The 23,408-nt window shown below is 33.9% G+C and overlaps 1 protein-coding gene and 1 pseudogene across 2 annotated transcripts; one reads left to right on the top strand and one right to left on the bottom strand.

Moving 5' to 3' along the window:
• The first annotated feature begins 64 nt into the window (after positions 1–64).
• LOC133853979 (uncharacterized) lies at positions 65–2,938 on the top strand (annotated as a pseudogene).
• A 13,643-nt stretch (positions 2,939–16,581) lies between these two features.
• On the bottom strand, positions 16,582–22,313 carry LOC133853723 (pentatricopeptide repeat-containing protein At3g02330, mitochondrial). Of its 2 annotated transcripts, none has more exons than XM_062289746.1 (2): positions 18,596–22,313; positions 16,582–17,091 (listed from the first exon to the last, which is right to left on the bottom strand). In XM_062289746.1, exon 1 carries the CDS (start codon positions 22,113–22,115, stop codon positions 19,446–19,448), a length of 2,670 nt encoding a protein of 889 aa, XP_062145730.1. In that variant the 5' UTR covers positions 22,116–22,313; the 3' UTR covers positions 16,582–17,091; positions 18,596–19,445. The 2 variants fall into 2 exon arrangements, with proteins under 2 accessions (XP_062145730.1, XP_062145729.1); XM_062289745.1 differs by having other exon boundaries at positions 19,166–22,313.
• Positions 22,314–23,408: the final 1,095 nt, after the last annotated feature.

The raw sequence follows: 23,408 nt of genomic DNA, 5'->3' as shown, positions 1-23,408 counted from the left end.
ATAAATTAATGTTAAAATCATCCGATTAATTATAAGAACAAGGTAGATAATTAGTACATGTAGTATGACGTTGCTCTCAGCTTTACCTTTTACCTTCTGTGGTGAATCACTAAGATATATGGGTTCGACTCTCGCAATGGAATCCTTATATCTGATTAGTGTAAATTGATTTGAATCTCACTAATGTTTTAATGGGACTGTGTCAATTAAGTTATAGGCTTATAGCTCACCTTGATTTGAGGGAGCTAATTCTTTCAATCCCCTCTTTCGAAGATTGTCTAAGCCTCTCTTGTTAAGATCTCAATAGATAAATGCTATTATAGTCTCGCTCAATTAGAGAAGTTACATTTGGTCGGCCCTGTCTTTCCTCCTAATTTGCTAAAAAATAAAAAAATAAAAAATAAAAAAAAACTTTTCACTCTGATCAGAAAGCTTGGGACACGTACATATAGCCATGCAGACACTATGCATGTCAACAAATGAAGCATGACCAGACAAGAGACAATGCGTGTGTGTAAGAGAAAAATATAAGTCAAAAAATGTAAGTCCCACGGCAAGGACTTGATAGAAATCAAGTCACTTACTTTACAGTATATATATAGTTTAACGTACAATATGTCCTAACCTATGTTTCATCGAGCTCACTACTTCATCTTTTTCTAATGGCTAAATTTATGAAGACAAGAAACAAAATGAAAAATATAGAAGTTGATTTTTTTTAAAATCAGTTACCTAAAATTAATTTATCAGATAATTGAAGAAAGAGAAAATTACAGTTTAGTCCTCTCAAACTGTCAGCCGTTTTGCAAGTAGCCCCACAAACTGTCAACACTCGGGCTCTGACCCTCCAAACTACCAAAACGTTTAAAAAATGCTTATTTTGACTAAATATGCCTATAATACTCTTGTTACGTGTCATTTTTCAATTAAAAAAATGATAATTTAAAAAAAATTGAAAAAAATAATAATTTTAAAAAACTTAACTAAAAAAAAAAATATGTAAAAATAAATAAATAAAATATTTGGGGAAGGGGTGACCTGTCCTGCGCGTCACCTCTGGGGTGGGTCGCAGGCCACCCCCAGGGCCGGAGGGTTTCAGACGGGTACGAGATCGGCTCAAAGAGACAAAGAATATTGATGCAATCCAATCCCTACTTCGCGGTGAGCAGCAGTACAAGTGGCTTTCAACCTTATGGCTATGGTGGTGGCTTTCAGCCCCCTCGATCTCTTTCCAGTGGGTCGGCTCAGGGGGCTTCCCTTCAGCTGCACCGACATTGACATTTTCAAATTCTTCGCTGGACTGGACATTGTGGATGTTTTGCTGGTTAACAAGAGCGGACGGTTCTCAGGAGAAGCCTTTAATTGTTTCGCGGGATCCATGCACGTTGAGATTGCTATGCAAAGAGATCGACAGAACATGGGTCGGAGGTATGTGGAAGTTTTCATATGCAAGAGGCAAGATTATTAATTACGATGCTATTGCTGCATAGGTAAACTATGAAGGAATATTTTACGATTATGACTACCATGGAAGCCCTCTTCCATCTCGATCAAAGAGAATCAGTGATACAGAGCAGCTGTAAATTGGGCTGGCAAAACGGGTCACCCGACACGACCTATTAAGACCCGCGACCCGTTTAGCCTAGACCCAGACACGACCCGTTTATGTTAACAGGTCGGAGCTCCAGACACGACACAATAATTTCACGGGTCACTTGACAAGACCCGTGAGACCCGTTTAACATAATGGGTCGAATCGGGTCAACATGACCCGACACGACCCGTTTAGCTTAAAAGTTTTTTTTTTAAAAAAAAAAAAAATATATATATATATATATATATATATATATATATATATATTTTGGGGGGTTTTTTGTTGGTATTTAAATGAAATAATAATAATTTTAGCAATTCATCTTTAAACTCCTACTCCTAGTAGGCTAGCACCAAATCACTACATCATCATTACAAATTTACAAATACAACAAACTGCATTATAATTGTCCATCAGATTAAGTCCAATGCAGGTTAGTTTGACATGCCCATCTTTGTCATTCAACTCCAATACCTAAAGGAAAAAAACAGAATAATTACATTGGGAGGTAATTATATATATATATATATATATATATATATATATATATATATATATATATATATATATATATATATATATATATATATATATATATATATATATATATATGTTTGTATTTTCACTGTTTTGATTCTTTTGAGTTTTGAATCTTTTGTTTTCAACTTTTCACTTTTCAAATCATTCCCCCCAATTTGACAATTTCCCATTAGGCCATTCTCCCTTTTTTTTTTTTTTTTTAACCCAAAAAAGAAATAAGAAAAAAAAAAGAAAAAGAAGAAGTTAATCGTGTCTGGCGGGTCACCCGCGACCCGACCCGACCCGCCAAACCAAGATAAACGGGTAGACCCGTTTATGACCCAAACCCGTTTAAGGTAGACCCAAACCCGCTAATTTCGTGTCGTGTTCATGTCAGGTTGTCGGGTCGTGTCAGAATTGCCAGCCCTAGCCTGTAATACACTGAAATATTGAAGATGCGTGGTCTCCCGTTCTCTGTAAAGAAAGCTGAAATTGTTGATTTTTTCCGGCCAGTGGGGGTCGCCGTGCGGCCACCCCCGTCCCCTAGGGTGGCTTTCGGGCCAATCCCTCCCAAGCATTTTCTTTACTTTTATCTTTTAAAACAAAAAACAAAATTTAAGTTTCTTTTAGTTTAGTTTTTTAATTTTTAGTTTTTTACTTATTTTTTATTTATTTTTATTTTTAATTGAAAAATAACACGGGATAGAGGTATTATGGACATATTTCGTCAAAATGAGTTTTTTTCAAACATTTTGATAGTTTGAGGGACCAGAGTTCAAGTATTGGCAATTTGTGAGACTACTTGCAAAACAACTGACAGTTTAGAGGATTAAAATGTAATTTTTCGGGAAAAGTACACATAACCCCCTCAAACTACCACTCAATTGTCAATGTACCCCCCAAACTACCAATTGTGTCAATCTCCCCCCTTAAACTACCAGAAAATGTCAATGTCCCCCTAATGACAAAAATGCCCTTCATAAAATTATTAAAATAAAATAAAAACTAAAAAAAAAATATTAAAAAAATATAAAATAACAAAAAATTATTCCAACAAAAAAATTAAAAATTAAAACTGTTTTTTATTATTTTTTTTAAATAATAATTTTCAGTTTTTTTTTCTTTTTCTTTTTTAAAAAAAAATTGTTCTTTTTCGTTTTTTTAATTAAATAAAAACTGGTTTTTTTTTTCATTTGTTTTATTTTTTTAAAATAAATAAATAAATTTCAGTTATTTTTTGTTTTTTCGTTTTTTTTTTCTTTAAAAAATTTGTTCTTTTTCGTTTTTTAATTTTATAAAAACTGGTTTTTTTTTTTCATTTGTTTTATTTTTTTTAAATAAATAAATTTCAGTTATTTTTTTTTGTTTAAAAAAATTTGTTATTTTTCGTTTTTTAATTTAATAAAAACTGGTTTTTCTTTTTTCTTTTTTTCATTTTTTTTTTAAAAAATATCAGTTATTTTTTGTTTACTTTTTTAAAAAATTTGTTCTTTTTTTTTTAAAATATTTTTTTTTTCGTTTTTTATTTAATTTAATTTTTAATTTTTTTAAGTTTTTTAGTTTTAGTTTTAATTTTTTTGAATTTATAAGGACATTTTTGTCTTATTCAAAAAAAATTAGGGTTATTTTTGTCTTTTTGTTGGTCTTAGGGGGAACATTGACATTTTCTGGTAGTTTAAGGGGGGAGATTGACACAATTGGTAGTTTAGGGGGTACATTGACAATTGAGTGGTAGTTTGAGGGGGTTATGTGTACTTTTCCCTAATTTTTCCTTAAGAAAAGTAAGGACAATTCATATCTAGATCAGTGGAATAGAAGTTCAACAAAGAGATGCTCAAATCATTAATTAATTAGTCATGATGTCTGTATATTGAATTGTGAATTATTGAACCGAATTATCGTTTTTGCATTACAAATCCGTATACAGTTCGACCAATTTCTGGTACAATAAGGTTTTTCGAGTTCAGTTCTTGTACCATTTGGGCCAAGAAAAAAAAATATTTATATAGAAATAACTTCAGTTACTGGTTTGATAGAAAATTAGAAATCATTTTCAATTTCACCCGGCCCTCATCTAAATGTATATACTAATAAAAGTTCAGTGAGAGGCACACAATAATAACTACAAATTAGGAAAAAGAAACGAACTACTTGAGAGAGAAGCTCCCTTTTTCTTGAGAGAGAGAGAGAGTCCTTTGAAGCTAGTTTCGCTGGGCCTCTCCGGTTGGTGGTACCTCCTAGCTAGCCCTCTTAGGGTTATGGAGTGTTTTTTTGTCCCTCCTTGGTGTTTACCAGTGGAAGTTAGTTTTTCTCTCAACCATTAGGGTTGTAGAGCTTTTGTTCCCCCCGGTAGTTCGGTGGTAGTTGATCTTCCCTTAGTCCTTTGGGCAGTTTGTGTTTTCTTGTTTTTCTTTCTTTGGTTCAAGCAAGAAGGCTCAACTCAAGAAGCTCAGGTTGGGGGAGTGGCTGGCTTTTCATGTCGTCATCGGAGTATTCTGACCGGTTTTTCAATGTTTTTTCTTCGGATTTTTTAAGCCAGATCTACGCATGTCCACCGACTTCTACTAGACACGCATCACCCAGCAGCGTTCCTCGTCTTCGTCCGCACCCGCTGCCGGAAGCACAAGTCACGTCGGTCGTAGCTCGGCGCGTGGTCTTCACGCTCCAAAGAACCTTTTGCTCTTTGGCGCACGTGACAATCATGCTCGACATTTTCTGGCCGTGCACGATGGGGGATGGTGTCTACGGTGTCCAATCTGCGGCAGGGTGCAACCGGTGATGGCACGTGAAGGACACGCACCGCCGTCACCAACGAAGTAAGCCCTATCTCCATTGCCGACGGCTTATTTTGGGTGTTTTTCTGCTTTGTATTTATGTATATTCTTGTCTCTGTTTCACAATCTACCGTTTGGTAGCTGCTTTAAGTTAAGTTTTTTCTTAACTTTGTGGGTAGAGATTCTTTATCTCTAGTTCACAGCTATGGCCTTTGGGCTCTGTTTTCTCACCATTGGGCGTTGTAGTTGTATTTGGTGCTCTTGTTCTTTGTATTGTTTTTCTAGTTGTGTAACCCCTTTGGAGTTTATTTTTCAAAAACAAAAAAAAAAAAAAAAAAAAAAAAAAAAAAAAAATCAGTGTTAAAATAAATAAATAAATAAAAGTACGTTCACACACACAAGTCGCAATGAAAAAGATGTCATTAATGAGTACTGTATAAATAAGGGCACTTGTTAAGGTATGTCTACCGCGTGGAAAAAAAAAACACACATGATTGTTTTAGAGTTTCAAACAAGAATCCAACTTCCTAATTAAAGCTTAAGAGAGTTATATATAGAGTTAAATGTTAGACGAAAAAAAACTTATTAATAACATTTTATATTTGCCCTTTTTTTTTCTTTTTTGTTTTTTTTTTTTGGGGGATAATTGAGGTATCCGAGGCTTCGCCCGTATTAAATTCTCATGACACCATGCAAAGCGCCCCCTTCACTCGGATTAAATAAAGCTCAAGCTTTCGCCCCATGCATCCACTACATGTCTTTCTTTTTTAAAAAATAAAAAATAAATTTGGAAGTACAATATATTATATTAAAAAGAGAGGGTTACAATGGAACAAAAATTCAAGAAGGGTGGGCTCCCCAAAAACAAACTCAAACTCAAACTCAAACGAAAAAGACAATGCCAAAAATGGAAAGCCAAATTCAAGAAATGGGTCTATAAATAATTCCAAATGGACCATAAACAACTCGATCATATATATCTTGAACAAGAGCAAAGAAAAAGGCCGCTTAAATTGGTATAGACAGCAAAACAGAGAACGGGCAAGGGCATGACTCTCACGAGACCCTTCAACCCTACTCGAACTCTCGAAAGAGGGGACGTAGATAAAGGCATGACCTTCAAAATACCCTTCAATCCTACTCAACCCAACAAAGACATAACTTTCGCGAGACCCTTCAACCCTACCCAAGTCCCCAATGAATAAGACATTCGCAAAGGCACGACCCTCGAAAGAGTAATGTTTAAAAACACAGTTAAGTGTTTGACAAAATTACAATTTTGTCTTTAAAGTCGCAAATTAGATTTTAAAATTTTGCGTTTTCAAAAAAGTACCCTCTTACCTGCGAATCTGTGATTTGAAAAAACATATTTTCTACAAATTTTTAAAAATGCAGTTTTCAAACTACTTATGTTCTGCGATTTGATTTAAAATCGCACTTATTATCTACAAAATCACAATCCAAAATGCACCCTAAATTTGACAAAGAAAGACCAAAATGAAGAGAGACGTCAAGTGAAAGCTAGCTAACTTCAGCACCATTAATGTAGATGTTGATCTTCTTAATTCGTTAACAATTATTTAATTTTTGAGTTGATATAAATGTTAAAATCATCCTATTAATTATAAGACCAAGGTAGATTAGTACAGTATGAAGTTGCTCTCATGGTTTTGCCACAAGCTTTACCTTTTACCATCCGTGGTGGAAACACTAGGTTATGGGTTTCGACTCTCGCAATGGAATCATATTTGATTAGTGTAAATTGATTTGGATCTCACTGATGGGGGATTGTGTCAAATTATGGCTCACTTCGATTTGAGGGAGTTAACGCCTTTGTTCCCCTGCTTTGAAGACTGTCTAGGCCCCTCTTGTTAAGGTCTTAATAGGTAAATGCTATTATAGTCTCGCTCAAGTAGAGAAGTTATATCTGGTTGGCCCGTCTACACTCTTAATTTGCTATTTTTTTTATCAGAAAGCTTGGGACACGTATATATATATAACAATGTTAATTAATAAAGTCGGCCTAAATTGTTTCTGGAATATTTACGGAATTTCTTTAATCAATTAAATACAATGGAGTCACAAAAATTTGTTCAACTTCGACCAACCAGCACCTCTCATTAGATCTGATTATTTTTCACTTATTCATTGTCGTCTTGTCCATTGAGCAATTATGATCTCCGTCCATACTTTTGGTTTAGAAAACACCAAAAAAAAAAAAAAACAATTAAAAATCATAAGAGAGAAAAGGAGATCGAGGATCCTTAGCTTCTCCTATTAAAGAACGTGGGACAAAGCACCCTAGCTTGCATGTTGGCAAAGGATAAGCAAGAGCTGGCACTAGTTGACGTAAAGATAACCAAGCACGTACAAGGTTTTCAACGTGGGATAATTATATGAAAAAACAAAAAAATCAGGTGATTTTTTTGAGGTATATGGGCTTATAGCATTGCATCTCAAATTGCAGAAGTAATGGCGATTTTGCGGGCTGCTAAATTCTATAGAGAATTAGGTTTGCAATGGGTTAGATTGAAGGTGATGCCCTCCAAGCTAATAGTGCAGGGCTTACGAAAAGATGAAATAAATTGGAGTCGATATGTCATATAGTTGAAGATACTAGAGACGCACTGAATTGTTTGCACAAATGAAATGTCAACCATGTCAAGCGGCAGCTTCATGGAGCGGTCCATTGTCTTGCAAATGAAGCTTTATTTATGCCGGAGGAACATGTTTTTATCAAGAAAGTACGTCATTGTATTTAAGAGATTATCTCTTTTGAGCGTTTGTGATGGCATGGACTGATTATAACTTGTAAAATATACTATTTCACATATTTTGTTGATACAGTTTTCAGTTTGGTGATGTGTCAACTTTTAAATTGCTTCCTTCGAGATCTGCAAAACATGAATAGTCAATAATTTTGGACCTTATCTGAAGCTTGTACTTAAAAAAACATTAAGGGTAATCCTTTGAATTCCTCTTACATAATTATATATGACCTAAACAGAAAAATCACTAGTTATTAAACCTTATAATAACATGTTAATTAAACACAAAAACTTATATATAGGTTAGAATTAACCACCTTTGTTTTATTACATATTTCTATAATATCTATAATTAATATTGGTATATATAGTAACAATATCATGTTCTAACCTTTGTTTCATCGAGCTCATTACTTCATATTTTTCTAATGGCTAAATTTATGAAGACAAGAAACAAAATGAACAATATAGCAGTTGATTTTTTTTATTTTTTTTTGAATCAGTTACCTAAAATTAATTTCTCAGATAACTAAGGAAAAGTAAGGACGATTCATATATAGCTAGATCAGTGGAATAGAAGTTCAACAAAGAGATGCTCAAATCATTAATTAGTCATGATCGATGTATATTGAATTGTGAATTATTCAACCGGATTATCGTTTTTGCATTACAAATCCGGATACAATTCGACCAATTTCTGGTATATATATATATATATATATATATATATATATATACCAGAAATTGGTCGAATTGTATATATATGCAATAATTAAGGTTTTCTGGAGTTCAGTTCTTGTACCATTAATTTGGGCCAAGAAAAAAATATTTGTATAGAAATAACTTCAGTAAACTGGTTCAATAGAAAATTAGAAATCATTTTCAGTTTCACCCGGCCCTCAGCTCATCTAAATGTATATATATAATAATAAAAGTTCACATATAAAAGTCACAATGAAAAAGATATCATTAGCGATCAGTAGTAAGGGCACTTGTTAAGGTATATCTACCCCATTGAAAAAAAACACACACATCATTAATTGTTTGACTTTCAAACAAGAATCCAAGTTCCTAATTAATGCTTAATAGAGTTATAGAGTTGAATGTTAGACCAAAATAAAAATTAAAAATAATAATAAAAATAAAAACTTATTAATCATATTGAATAACTTAGGTATCCGAGGCTTCGTCCCTACTAAATTCTCAGAACATCATGCAAAGCGTCATCTTCACACGAATTGAATAAAGCTCAAACTTTCACCCCATCCACATGTCTTTTTTTTGGGTAAGTACAATATATTATATTAAAAAGAGAGGGTTACAATGAAACAAAAATCCGAGAGAAGTGGCCTCCCCAACAACAAACCTGAACAAAAAAGATAATGCCAAAAATGGAAAGCCGAAATCATAAAATGAGTCCATAAATGATTCCAAATGGACCATAAACAACTTAATCCTATATTTCTTGGACGTACAAGAGCCAAAAAAGACCATTCAACCTTGCTCGAACCTCTACTAGGTAAAAGCAACAACTACCATGGGTTGGTTGAGGAGGAAGAGGAAAAACAGAATAGAATCTATCATCAAGGAAAGTTACGTACAAACTCCAAATGCAAAAGTCTCCAACAACATATAAAACCACATTAGACAATGAGACTTAAACTCACTAACAGCAAACACAGTAACATAAATACAAAAAGAAACCTAGCTACCTCCTCCCTGGAAAGTACTCCCTAAGGAGGTGGCTTGTCTCTAAGAGACGACTAGAATTAAAGGCCTCGTTTGATTTGCGGAATGAATATTACATTGACAAATGAAGTAGTTATTACCTGGAATAAAAAAGAGTAGAATGAAATGACTATTGCTACTCTTTAGTTTTGTAACAACTCATATATTTTAATTGAAATCTAATTAAAATTACTATATAAAATAAAAATAATAATAATAAAAAAACCCACATTATTTTTTTAAAAAAAAAATGAAAACTAGTGGGTGGCCTGTGCCACCCCCAACTCCATATGTGGCTAGGCTGGTCGGCCAGCCACCGTAAATGGGGCTTTTGGCTTTTTTTTCTTTTTCTTTTTCTTTCTTTTTAAAAAAAATAGAAAATAATTAGCAGTTTTTTTTTTTTTGGAAAATGTAGTATATTCCTTTATGAATAGTTATTCCTCACATTTTTTTAGAGGAATATGTATTCCTCTTCGAAAGAGAATAGTTAATTATTCCAATAGAAATAATTATTTCAAGGAATAAACCCCTACCAATTAAACAAAGTAATAAATGACTACATATTCTTACGGAATAATAGTTATTCCATTTCAAGGGTTTATTTTGCAAATGAAACAAGATCTAAAAATTTCATAGCTTCTTTCCAAATAAGAGAGAAAAGCAGGATATATATCATGTGTGTGTTATTCATACAAGTAATTACCAGATTCTATCCCGGCCCTAAGGATACAGTTAGTGATCTGATCATTGTAATTAAGTAAACTTCATATATAATTGTTGAAAAAAAAAAAAAAAAAAGGTTCTAGAGTCGTTTCAAATAAGAATATTCCAACTTTGTAAATGCTTAATAGAGACGTTAGACAAAAAAAAAAAAAAAACACTCACTAATTAATAATATTATATATTTGCAAATTTTTTTATTTTTTATTTTTTTTGGATATAATTTAGGTATCCGAAAAATTATCAAGACACCATGCAAAGCACCCCACACGAATTGAATAAAGCTGTGAGCTTTGCCCCATCTACATATATGTCTTATTCATACAAGTAATTGCATGATAATTAATTCTATCCCTAACGAAACAGTTAGGGGTCAGGTCATTGTCGTTTTCTAATCAAGTACGTAGGCTTCGTATATGATTGTCCACATCTCAGTAGTAGACTTTCAGCACCATTAATGCAGATGTTGATCTTCTTAATTCGTTAAAAATTATTTTAACTTTTCAGTACGTTGATATAAATGTTAAAATCATCCAATTAATTATAAGAACAAGCTAGGTATATTAGTATAGCATGACGTTGCTCTCATGGTCTTGCCGCAAGCTTTTACCCTTTATCATTCGTGGCGGAAACACTAAGATATGGGTTCGACTCTCACAGTAGAATCCTCATATCTTATTAGTGTAAATTGATTTGGATCACATTGATATTATGGCGGAACTGTGTGATCAAGTTATGACTCACTTCGATTTGAGGGAACTAACATCTTCGATCTCCTGTTTTGAAGATTGTTTAGCTCCTCTTATTAAAGTCTCAGTAAGTAAATGCTACTATAGTCTCGTTCAAGAAAAGAAGCGACATCTGGTCTGTCGGTCTTCTCTCTTAATTTGCTTAAAAAATAAAAAATCTTCTTTTAACTTTGATAAGAAAGGTTGGGACACGTATATATATATATAGCCATGCAGACACTATGCATGTCAACTTCGATCAACCAGCATCTCTCATTAATTAGATCGATTATTTTTCACTTATTCAATGTCGTCTTGTCCACTGAGCAATTATGATCTCTGTCCATACTTTTAACGCCAAAAAAAAATCTGTTGCAGGTAAATTTATACATTTAAATGAGAGAATAAAATTTGAAGAACCTGTTGATAAGAGAGAGAAGGAGAGGATCATATCCTTAGGCCTTAGCTTCTCGATCCAATTGGATAAGCACGTAAGTAGAGTCCAATAACTGACCATTCAAACAATTAAAGAACGTGGGACAAAGCACCTGCATGCATGCATTTTGGCAAAAGATACGCAAGAGCTGGCACTAGTTGACGTAAAGATAACCAAGCATGTACGAGGCTTTCAATGTGGGATAATTATATGGAAAAATATATATATATATATATATATATATATAATTTCAGGTTATGTTTGAAGTATGGGATTATATTATTGCACCTAATATTTCAGAAGTCACCAACAGTTTTATGGGCTATTAATTTCTATAGAGAATTGGGTTTACAGAGGGTTGGAAGGCGATGCCCTCCAAGCTAATAGTGCAAGCCTTACGTAAAGATGAAATAAATTGGAGTCGGTATGGTCATTTAGTTGAGGATACTAGAGACGCACCGAATTGTTTGCACAAATGAAATGTCAACTATGTCAAGCAACAATTTAATGAAGCGGCCCACCGTCTTGCAAAAGAAGCTTTGTTTATACTAGCTGAAAGAACATGTTTTTAGCGAGGAAGTTACTCATTGTATTTATGATATTATCTCTTTTGAGCATTGTGCTTAATATGTCTTTTATAAAAGGTTAGCTCAATTCCCTCAAAATAATAATAATAATAATAATAATAATAATAATAATAATAATAATAGTAATAGTAATAAATTTTATTATTTATCAATCAATTTACTTTTAATATTAAAATTAAGGGTGTTACATGCATATGGATATTAATTGTCTGCATCTGCTATCAACAACTATCCGCTATCCGCACATGCGGGTTAGCAAAAAGCACTATCTGCATATACGAATGTGGATAAATGTTTTAGGGTATGCGGATGTGGTTATTAACCGCACCCGCATACTTTTTATATATAATATATATTATATTTAATAAATTTACCAAAATAACGTCGTTTTAGATTAGATATAAGTTATGTTTGATTGGTTTGGTTGGCTGTATTGTTTTCTCATGTAACACTTAGACAAAAAAGCAAAAGTAATGTGAAATCAAGATATTTTCAAAAGATTAGGGTTTTAAAAAAATTAAAACAAGCCTAAAACACTAAAAGCTAGCCGAATTTTTTTTCCAAACTAAATCATTTACAATAGGCTCTAATAGAGGATCAAAAGAATGCCCAAAATACTAAAATAGGCACAAAATGCCAATTACCTAATATGCGGATAGCGGATAATAATTAACAATATTTAATAACCATGCGCATGGATAAAGATAGTAAAAACATGACATGAATGCAGATATCTAAAAATGATAGCTGCATTTTGTGGCTACGAATATTACAAATAATCGCATCCGCATATATATTCATAATTAAAACAGTTATCAAATAAATCTTTCCATCCTTGTTTTAAATTAAGACATCATATCCAAGCTAGGGCGGATCCCCGTTTGACTCGTTTAATAAATGGGTCAATCTGTTCAACCCCATTTTTATCAAAAAGCAACATTTTTAACCCGTTTCAACCCAACCATGACCAATTTTACCCATTTCAAGATGGATTTATTATATAAAAGTATATACATAATTTCGTAAACGGGTCGAGCGGGTTAACTCGTTTATGTCAAACCCTAACCCTCTAATGTCATGTCAGGTTCGCGAGTCGTATCAAAATTTGATAGCCCTAAACCCAATAAATAGATGAAACATTGCAAAAATTAAAACATTGAGAGATAAAGACGTTGCAAAAATGATGATAGTTAGATGATGTAAATGTAGTTTCTCCACAAAAAAAAAAAAAAGTTTGGTTATTAAATTGATCCCTAGGATTTAAAGTTGTATCAAGTTGAGCCCTAGGCCTAGGGTATAAAAAAATATCATATGCTCCCATATCTAATCCATTGTTTTGTAGAAATTTTGTCTATTTTTCTGAGTGAACCCCTACATAATTATATTTTTCTGCCCCATGCCTGACCATCTCAAAAATAACCTTTGGGAGTTGTCGAGCTACCTTCTTAGCCATTAAAGGCCAATTTTTGAATTCACGTCTAAATGGCTCTTGAGCTTGACCACCCTTCAAGTCGTCTCTGGAGGTAGTCCAATCATTTTTAAAGTCTTTAAAGATGATCGAACCACCTTAAACCATTTCTAAAGGCCTTCATTACCCCTTTAGACCACCCAAAGGGTGGTTCAACTACTTCTTCTTTTTTTTCTTTCATTTTTTTAAATATTTTATGTAAGGATAAAATTATTTTTTTAATTAAAACATTGGCATTCAATTAATCGCTTTGTGGAATCGAAATTCTTCAATGGAGGCAAGGACCGGGGTTGCTCCTCAAATTTTGCAGCAATTAATGTCGGACTTCATTCGGCAGTACGTTGACAGTTTTGTGGTTATATACAGAGCCACAGAGGTGTTTGGTATAACCACCCTCCCCTCTCCTTAATTTCCTTATTTTTACTTTTCCTTAAAAAAAAAATTAACTTTAAAATATTTTAACTTTTTATATTACATCAATTATTTTTTATTACTATTCAAATAAAAAAATTCACTATAAAACAAAATTTTTTCAATTTTTTATACAAATTCTTTTTATTCTATATTACATCAATCACTTTTTACTACTACTCAAAAAAAATAAGTTCGCATCAACAATCTTTACCAAACTCTCCTATCTAACGCAATAATAAAGCCATGTTCTTTGCATGCATTCGTGAATTAATACCCGATTGTCTGCCTTTGGAGATTCGAAATAATGTACTTTCATGGATTTGGAAGGTTTGACGCTTCCAAATTTTATTTAGGAGCATCAGCCAAACCGATTCTGCGTCGAATCGGGTCAGATTTAAGTTAACGTGGTTAGAGATGAGTAATGCTAAGAACATCAAAATTTAATGGTGATTTTAAAAGACACATCAACTTTTAAAGAATAAAAAAATAGTACCTATCATTACTCGATTAAGAAAATGAGTGAAAGAAATTGAATTTACCACGAAAATAAGTCTACTAACAATTAATATAGGAAGAGCAGTTGAGAGGTGGAGAGTTGGGATATATAGATGAGGTCACACTAGTTGGATATGGTTGAAAAAGTTGATACATGCCAAGGAATTGTGCCAATTTAATGCCGTTTGGACTTAGGATAAAAATCCATCACAATTTCCGTTTTTTATTTAATATATATTTGGAAAAAAAAAGTTATATTTAGCCATTAAATTTTCATCTAATTTGAATTTAGTCTAAACTCTAATTTCAAGAATAAGTCCTTATAATTTGTATCACTTTAATTACAATCAAAGTTAGCGGACTGACATTTGTCATGCGTGTCTCATTTAACACGTTAGTGTCTATATCAGCAACCCAATGTCAATTGCATGTTAGCAAATGTCCCATCAATTTTTTATTTATTTTTTTTAAAAAAAAAAACAAAAAAACAAAATACCCGAAAAAGTTCATTATTAATTAGTGTAAAAAAAAAAGAAAAAAAGAAAAAAAAAAAGGTAGGGTGAGATCTTTGTTTTTCTTATCATTATGTTATGTTGTAATAATTGTACACTGTAAGGGATATAATTGTAATATTCGTATGGGATATAGTTGTAATATTCGTATAACTGAGTGTAGTTGGAGTTGGGCTTAGTTCTTAGTTAGTTAGCAGATGTGGGTTGGGTTCTTGTTAGTCAGTTGGTAGATATGAGAAGTATAAAAGTAACATATATCTGTACGTTTTTTACTAAAAGCCTCTCTCTCAATTAAAGTCACTGCCTCACTTAAGAGATATGATACATATATTTACAACTTCATATATATTGAATACTTTTGGCCATATATTGAAGTAAGTTGTTATTTTTATTTTATTTTTTTTAGGTCAACCTGGACTTTTACAAAACAATCACTAAGAGGATTCTAGATCTTTACAGACAACATCCGAAATAGAGCCCGAAATAGACTCTATCCAGACATGAGAAACCTTTTGATTTACAGCCATTCTAGCCAGTTGGTGAGCATCTACATTCCCTGTTCTACGAACAAATCGGACCTGCCACTGAGGGAAAGATGATAGCAACAGTCAAGTGTTCGCAACCATATTGTCAAAAGAACCTGGATGGGCTCCGTCAACCAAAAGAGCTTGGACAATCGTTTGGGAATCCCTCTCAAATATGACAGCGTTAAAACCCATAGCGTAGCACAACTCAACACCTTGCCTAGCCGCAAATGCCTCAGCCGCAGTAGGATCTGTGAGATAAGCCATAGTGTGACACAACGAAACCCGCACTTGTCCCTTGTAATCACAGGCAACCAGATCCACGCCCTGGAAGTCATTCATTACGAGTACGTACATGGACATGCATGCACGTATATATCAAGAGAAATGTTAGAACTTCTTCTAGTGTCTTTTTGGGGTTCTTCTATGCTGACATGGCACTCTGTTTTTAATAAGGATCTCTTTGGACCATATTTGAAGCTTGTATTTACAAAAACAATAAAAAATAATAATAAAAAAAAAGAACAATTAAGAAGTTGATTTTTTTTAAAATAAATAATAAATAATAACAGTAACCTAAAACTAATTTCTCAAATAATTAAGGAAAAGTAAGGAAGATTCGTAGCTAGCTAGATCACTGGAATAGAAGTTCAACAAAGAGATCACTACAATATATATATATATATATATATATATATATATATATATATATTTGCTGAACAATTAGTGATGTGCCAGTGACGTGTCCGCCGCGTTGCTAATTAAAACAATAAAAAAAAAACAAAAAGAACAATTAAGAAGTTGATTTTTTTAAAAATAAATAATAAATAATAACAGTAACCTAAAACTAATTTCTCAAATAATTAAGGAAAAGTAAGGAAGATTCGTAGCTAGCTAGATCACTGGAATAGAAGTTCAACAAAGAGATCACTACAATATATATATATATATATATATATATATATATATATATATATATATATATATATATATATATATATATATATATATATATATATATATATTTGCTGAACAATTAGTGATGTGCCAGTGACGTGTCCGCCGCGTCGCTAATTGATTCGTCACTAATCCTTGCCACATCACTAATTTAGTGTCGTGGCAAAAATTGCCATGTCACTAAATTTGGGAAAAAATTATTATTTTTTATTTTTTGCGCTCGCGGATATATTTTTTAAATTTTTAATGATTGACCTGATAGACAATTTACATTTCCATCAATACATTAACAATCACAACAATTTCCATTTTCATCGATCATTAACAATCACACCTGTCTCAAAATCAAAACACCAGTTTCAACAAACATACAATCAACTTCTATCATAGATATGAACAAAGTGGCTCAGATTATAAAATACGATCTATATACAAATTACAAAACAAGAACAAAAAATTGAAGTACTTGATGATCATCACCAACTATATCAACGGTAATCGTTGGGTTTGAGGACATGTCTATTGGCCTCCGTTCAGCCACCTCTAGATTTTTCAGTTTCACAACAAGTAGTATGTCGTCTTTATCCTCGAACGTACCCTTATAGAAAGAAAACCCTGGTTGTTTTCTGATTGGCCTCCAAATGGTCCAGGCCACCATAGGGACTAGGGTTCCTAGCTTCCTCTCGTAAGCTTGGGCATGTCTTCAGATGGAGGCTAGGAGTGACATGAGAGATCATTCACGGGGAGATGTATTCTTCTTTAATTTATCAAGCTAAGGCATACGCCATCAGGTTTGAGAAGACTACTGCTAGGACGTCTTATCATAAAAACAGCCAAGAATTTGTCCTTCTTCGTGGCAATGTAGTGCTGTAAGGAAAAGCAATTTATAATCAATTTGTAATAATTAATTCCACCCATAAAACCATGAAAAAATAAAAATAAGAACAAAGATTTTAAAAGTCCAGCTCATGAAATTTTAAAAAACCAAGACAGATAATTAAAATAATCCCCTCATCATATATGTTAATTCACAGATAGAGAGCAATAAGCAGCAGGTAGGGCTACTAATTAATGGTAAGGGCAGAGGCAGCAGATAGTGTATCTCTAACATTATCTACATCAAGACATGGCAGCAACCCTAGAGAATGATCTTGATAGCAAACAAATACAAGGGCATTTGTACGTGTCAAATGCGCCTGTAGTGTTACATTAATGGTCCGTCATTAAGCTCTATCAAAAGCTAGGTTACTGATTTTCCTTCACAGAAAATCTCAATATTCCTATAAATATATTAATCTAGCAATTTAAAAGGCCTTAATTATGAATTTTCCTTCAATAAGGAATGAGATCACACAAACTAATCAACCATGAATAACTAAACCAACCATGGTGTTTCTGCAAATTCTTTTCCTATTTATCTGCAAGTCAGAAAAAATATATGTTGGCTGTTTCGAGTGAGCTAGGAACTCTCAAAAAACACAATAAACTGTATTCAAATTAATAATATACAATTATGCTAGCAAACTCATGTAGGAGTGTAACTCTATTCTAGATAGAGTTTCACAATTTCTATCCCGGCCATTCCTTTAGCTAGATAATCCTATTGATATATATTCAAAGAGAACTTTAAATGAAAACAACTACTACTACTCCTATTAGACTAGATAACTATTCAGATAAGATAAAAAATAAAAAATAAAGATGTAATCCTTACAAATTAGGATTACATCACACGAGTGTCACCCTCCATCCCATTCTTATTTGGGGGGGTGGGGGGCGGGGAGGAAGTGCCAGTTGAGTCAAAACTCATTGGCTTTATGCAAATTTTTCTGATACAAAAACATTAGAAATTAAAAATAGATATTTATATTTAAAGCAAAAAACAAAGAAAAACAAAAACAGATAATTCTACAAAGTCCAGTGAGCAGGAAATTAAAACTCATCTAAGAGTAATGGCAGCAGGAAAAATGAACCCGATGCACACTGCAGCAGTTGCTCCAGTGAATCGGAAAGCTAGCATCCCAAATGCTGGGTATGAAATTTTTATTTTTATCTTATTCTTATATGAATGATATTTTTTATTTTCTTCGTCATAAATCTCAGAAGTTCGAAGAAAAAATATTTTATTTCGAACAAACAAATTAAGTAAGAACAATAAATTATGATTCCTATAAAGGAATGAGCAAGTTGTTTTGAGATTTGTCGTGTCGAAAATGGTTGCCATAAAAAAGGGGAAATAATCACTGAATAAATTATTTTCATAACAACTGGAAAGTTACGTCAAAAACAGCCACTTGCAATCGCTTCAAAAAGAAAAACTGTCTTATTAAAGACAGTGGTGGTATCTCTGACTCTGAGAAGGTGAATTTACTTGGGAGGCTGTTGAGGGAATCTGATATTCGGCTACAGCATGCAGTGGCATCTGCTGAAGCTAAGTCAGGAGAAGCAAAGCATGTTGTATTCTGCAATTGGGGACATGGAGAATTTGATAAAGGATCTGAAGTAGAAAGTTTCAAAAGCTGAAAGTCGGGCTGATCGTGCTGAGGAGAAGTATATCATATTATCCAAATGTAATGAGGAGCTAAAAGTGGAACTGAACTTTTGAGGGGCAGACTGGAATGCTTGGAGGCATCTTTGTATCAAGCAAAGGAAATGAAAAAGGCAACTGCAAAGGACATTTGGTATCCGGACCAAAGTTATTACGGATTTGGTCATGCAACTGGCAATTGAAAGAGAACGCCTTCATAAGCAGGTATTGGCCATTTTCTGGTTGTGGATTGCTGGTGGTCCTCTTCATTGTATGGATTGTTGTTGAGTTTGGTGGGAATGTCCACCGGTGGTTTGCCAATATGTGGATTGCTCCCAATTGGTCTGTCACAATAGAGAAAAAGATTTCTCCACTAAATTGGGGAATAGAAAGATATTTGAGTAGTGTACAAACCTGGTCAGGGAATAATCATTACCACATGGCCAGTTTTTCCAAAGACTGGATTCTTCTTATTCCGGCATAATCAATTCATGCCATTCTTATAACTCAGTATCTATCATTTCCTAGCTGTATGGTCTTCCCACAAATCAGTAAATTTACCAAATACCCTAGTCTTGCTAATTCTGATGCCGGATTTGTGTCCAACTCTTCTATATTCCTTTCCCAACTTATTCCAAATTGCAATCATGGAAAAGTCATTGAAAAAATCCCATGCTCTTCACATGGTTGTCAACTACATAACACACATGAAAGATCTGAGCTCTTCTTGCTCTTGCAGTTCCTCAATCTCCTCATCAAGCACAAAATCAAAATCTGGAACGTACCCATCCCACTTCATCTCACCGATTAGCACATCAAGCTTCTCATATATCTCTTTGCATCTAGGATGAGCCTTGTCACCAACAAGAAATGTGTGAACCTCCTCTTTTACCTCGATCCAACTACAACCCGGTTCCTTTTTTAAATAATTGTACCTCATTATTTTTCTCATCTCAGTTACCTCACCCCACATACCTGCATCAGCATAGATATTTGACAGAAGGACATAAGCAGCAGAGTCTTGAGGTTCTAATTGCAGGATAGAATTTGCCGCTGTCTCTGCCACCTCTACATTCCCATGGATCTTGCAAATACTGAGCACAGTTCTCCAAATAACAGCATCAGCTTCAAAAGGCATCTCATGAATAAGCTTCAAAGCCTCATTAACTTCACCTGACCTCCCTAATATATCAACCATACATGTATAATGCTCCAACTGAGGATCTAAACCATAGCCACTCAGCATAGCATGGAAGTAATGCCACCCTTTCTCAGCATGCCCAATGTGTGCACAAGCTCGGAGAACTGAAACAAAAGTAGCATGGTTTGGTCTCACATTTTCAAGCTGCATATTCTCAAAAGTCATAAGGGCCTCTTCTCCAAGACCATGGTAAGCGTAGCCACAAATCATGGCATTCCATGTCACAGAATCTCGCCTAGGTGCTTTCTCAAACATTAATTGGGAGTCTTGCATGTTTCCACATTTTGAGTACATATCGACGAGAGTGCTAGTTATATACACATCTGATTGCAATTCCAGCTTAAGGATTTGAGCATGAATTTGCTTCCCAAGTCCAATGGTAGCCAAATTAGCACAAGTGTCAAGAATTGTTGCATAAGTAAAGTTATCTGGGTTTATACCCTTCTCCAACATCTGGGAGAAAAATCTCTGAGCACTCTCACTTTGCTTTTGCATTGAGAATCCAGAAATTATGGCATTCCAAGAAACCATCGTTGGTTCTTGTATTCTGTAATGGATCTTTTCCGCCTCTTCCATCATTCCGCACTTGCAGTACATATCCACAAGGGCACTTCCAACAAACAAGTCCAGCCCCATTCTGGATTTGATTATTCTGTTATGGATCTCCATGCCATAGTTTAAAGCTTGCTGACCAGCACAAGCTTTTAAAACACTGCCATAAGTGAACTCATCAGGTTCCATTCTTGATTGGAGCATTGAAACAAAGAGTGAAAGTGTTTCCTCTTCATTTTCATTCTGCTCATGAGCTGCAATAATTGCATTCCAAGACACAGCATCTCTTCTTCCCATCTCATCAAACACACAACAAGCTTCAAAGAGACCTCCACATTTACCATACATGTCCAACATGGCATTTGTCACACAAATATTTGTCCTCAAACAATTCTTAACTGATAATCCATGTAGTTGAAGCCCCTCCAAATTTCCTTGGATTGCTGCACATGCGCTAAATGCAGCAGATACACTTATCTCGTCAAAACCAAGGCCAGATTTCTGCAAAAGCCGAAATAGCTCCAAAGCTTTGAAACCTTGATTGCATCGAGCATAACCAACAATAATGGCATTGTAAGATTGCAAATTATGGTTTGGCAATGAGTTAAATAACTTTCGAGCTTCAAGCATGCTGTCACATTTTGCATACATATCCATAGTGGCAGTTCCCACAATGACATCAAATCCAAAGTCAGTCTTTAAGGCGTGTCCATGCATCTGAGTGCCTAACCTAAATGCAGATAACCCTGCACAGGACCTGAAAAGACTAGCATAAATAGATTGACTAACTTTGATTCCCACCTTCAGCATCTTCTTGAACAGTTCTAAGCCCTTAATGAACTGATCATTCTGAACACAGCCTGCAATAATAGCGCTCCAAGAAACCAAATTCTTTTCGGTCATTTCATGGAAAACCTGAAGAGAATCATCTAATTTCTTACATTTGGCATACATATCTACTAGAGCACTTCCTGTTACCACGTCATTATCGAAACCTCTCCTCACTGCATTTCCATGAATCTGAACCCCCAAGTCAACGTCTTCTGTAACGGAACATGCTTTCAAAGAAACTGCAAATGTAGTACGGTCGAACACCATCCCCGTTCTCCCCATCTTCACAAATATATCAATCGACTCCGGATAATCACCATTCTGCAAGTACCCTGAGATCAAAGAATTCCAAGACACCACATCTCTTTGAGGCATTCTATCAAAAAACGACTGCGCAATACCCATTTTCTCACATCCTGCATACCCAAAAATCATCGTGTTCCAGGAGACTGTGTCTCGTTGCCCCATTCTATCAAACACATTAGAAGCATATTCCAAATTACGACATTTCACATACATTTGCACTAAACAATTCGTAACAAAGACGGTGGGCTGAAACCCAGTAACGAGCATGCGAGCATGGGATTGTTTGCCGGGATTCAAAGCTTGTCGATCCGAGCACTCTTGAAAAATGTGGGAAAAGGTTTTCCACCTTATGGGTGTTCTTTGGGTTGGCACAAGAGTACAAAATATACAAACTAATGGAGTTTTGCACAGAGGTATTGATGGAAAAGTGCAGAGCCTTATTAACCGAAGGTGAGGGATGTGATGGTAAGCCATTAACTATGGAACTCGTGCTTTGGCGGGTTTTTCTGACCGTTCAAAATCAGTTCACTTGTTTGCCTTGTTTCCATGGGCCAACTAAATGCGACCTTCCTGAAAAACAGAAGTACAGAAAAGACTTCAATCCGTTGAAACACATCGTTTATCGTAGCCGCTATATGGTGTGTTACAGTGTGTACAATCTCCTATGACCATTCCCTTTTTCTCCGCGTTGAATTATAACACACAGACACACACATATATATACTAGTTGGGAAGGCACGTGCTTGGTTCCTTGTGTTTGATATATCAATGTCTTTGATAATAATAGATGTAGTTTAAAATTGAAAAAAGTGTAAAGAGAAAAAAGTAGCAAGAAAAAAACCTGGATTCTGATTATCAAAGCATTAATAGTAGGATTAATAGTAAGAATTTCTGATATTATTAGTGTGATACGTATTACGTTTTTTAATTTTATTTTTTTTAGTGTGTACCACGTAAGACTTTTTGTACAAAGTGTGTGCAAGAAACATTTCTCTAAATTAAAACATGTTAAAATCTTTGTTCTCATAGGTGTAGTTTAGAATGAAAATGAGTATGAAGGAAAAATAGCAAGAAGAAAACCATGATTTTGATTACCAAAGCATAAAAATAGAAAATTAGCAAGAATTTTTTATATCGTCGGTGTGATACCTATTATATTTCAATCCTATATAATTCTGAACATTCGAAAAAGCAAATGAACGAAAAAAAAAAAAAAAAATTAGGCTAACTCTAAGTTGGAACTCGGCTTTTATATATGTGTGTGTGTGTGATGATAAGGAAAAGTTTTTAATTTTATATTTAAAAAATAAAAAATAAAAAAAAATCTCACCACTTAATGCAATGATGCAAAAAAGTCTTTATTTTGGTCTCATGAAGATTCATACCCATGATATTTTCCTTTTAGTACAATAAATTTATTAAAATCATGATAAAACCGGTCCAATCTTTAAAATTCACCGATTTTTTACTTAAAAGACCGGTTCAATGTTTAAAAATGATGAGTTCACGCCACATGTCACAATTTTAGGCCAACTCTAAGTTAAAACTCAGCTTTTATATATATATATATATATATATATATATATACACGATGAAGAATGTAGTCAACTTTGTTTCACAAAGGCTTTAGGTACAGGTACAAGTACAAGTTAGAGATACATAAAAAAGATTATATATATTTATATACAAACACATACACAATATAAGGCAGTTCAGCAACATTATAAAAATTAAGAACAGTGACCGAAATCAACATAAAACTTCCTA

Source organism: Alnus glutinosa, chromosome 13 (genome assembly GCF_958979055.1).
Source record: "Alnus glutinosa chromosome 13, dhAlnGlut1.1, whole genome shotgun sequence".
In the NCBI taxonomy this organism is placed as follows: Eukaryota; Viridiplantae; Streptophyta; class Magnoliopsida; order Fagales; family Betulaceae; genus Alnus; species Alnus glutinosa.
Note: the sequence above shows the minus strand (reverse complement) of the source record. Positions and strands in the feature narration are given on the sequence as shown.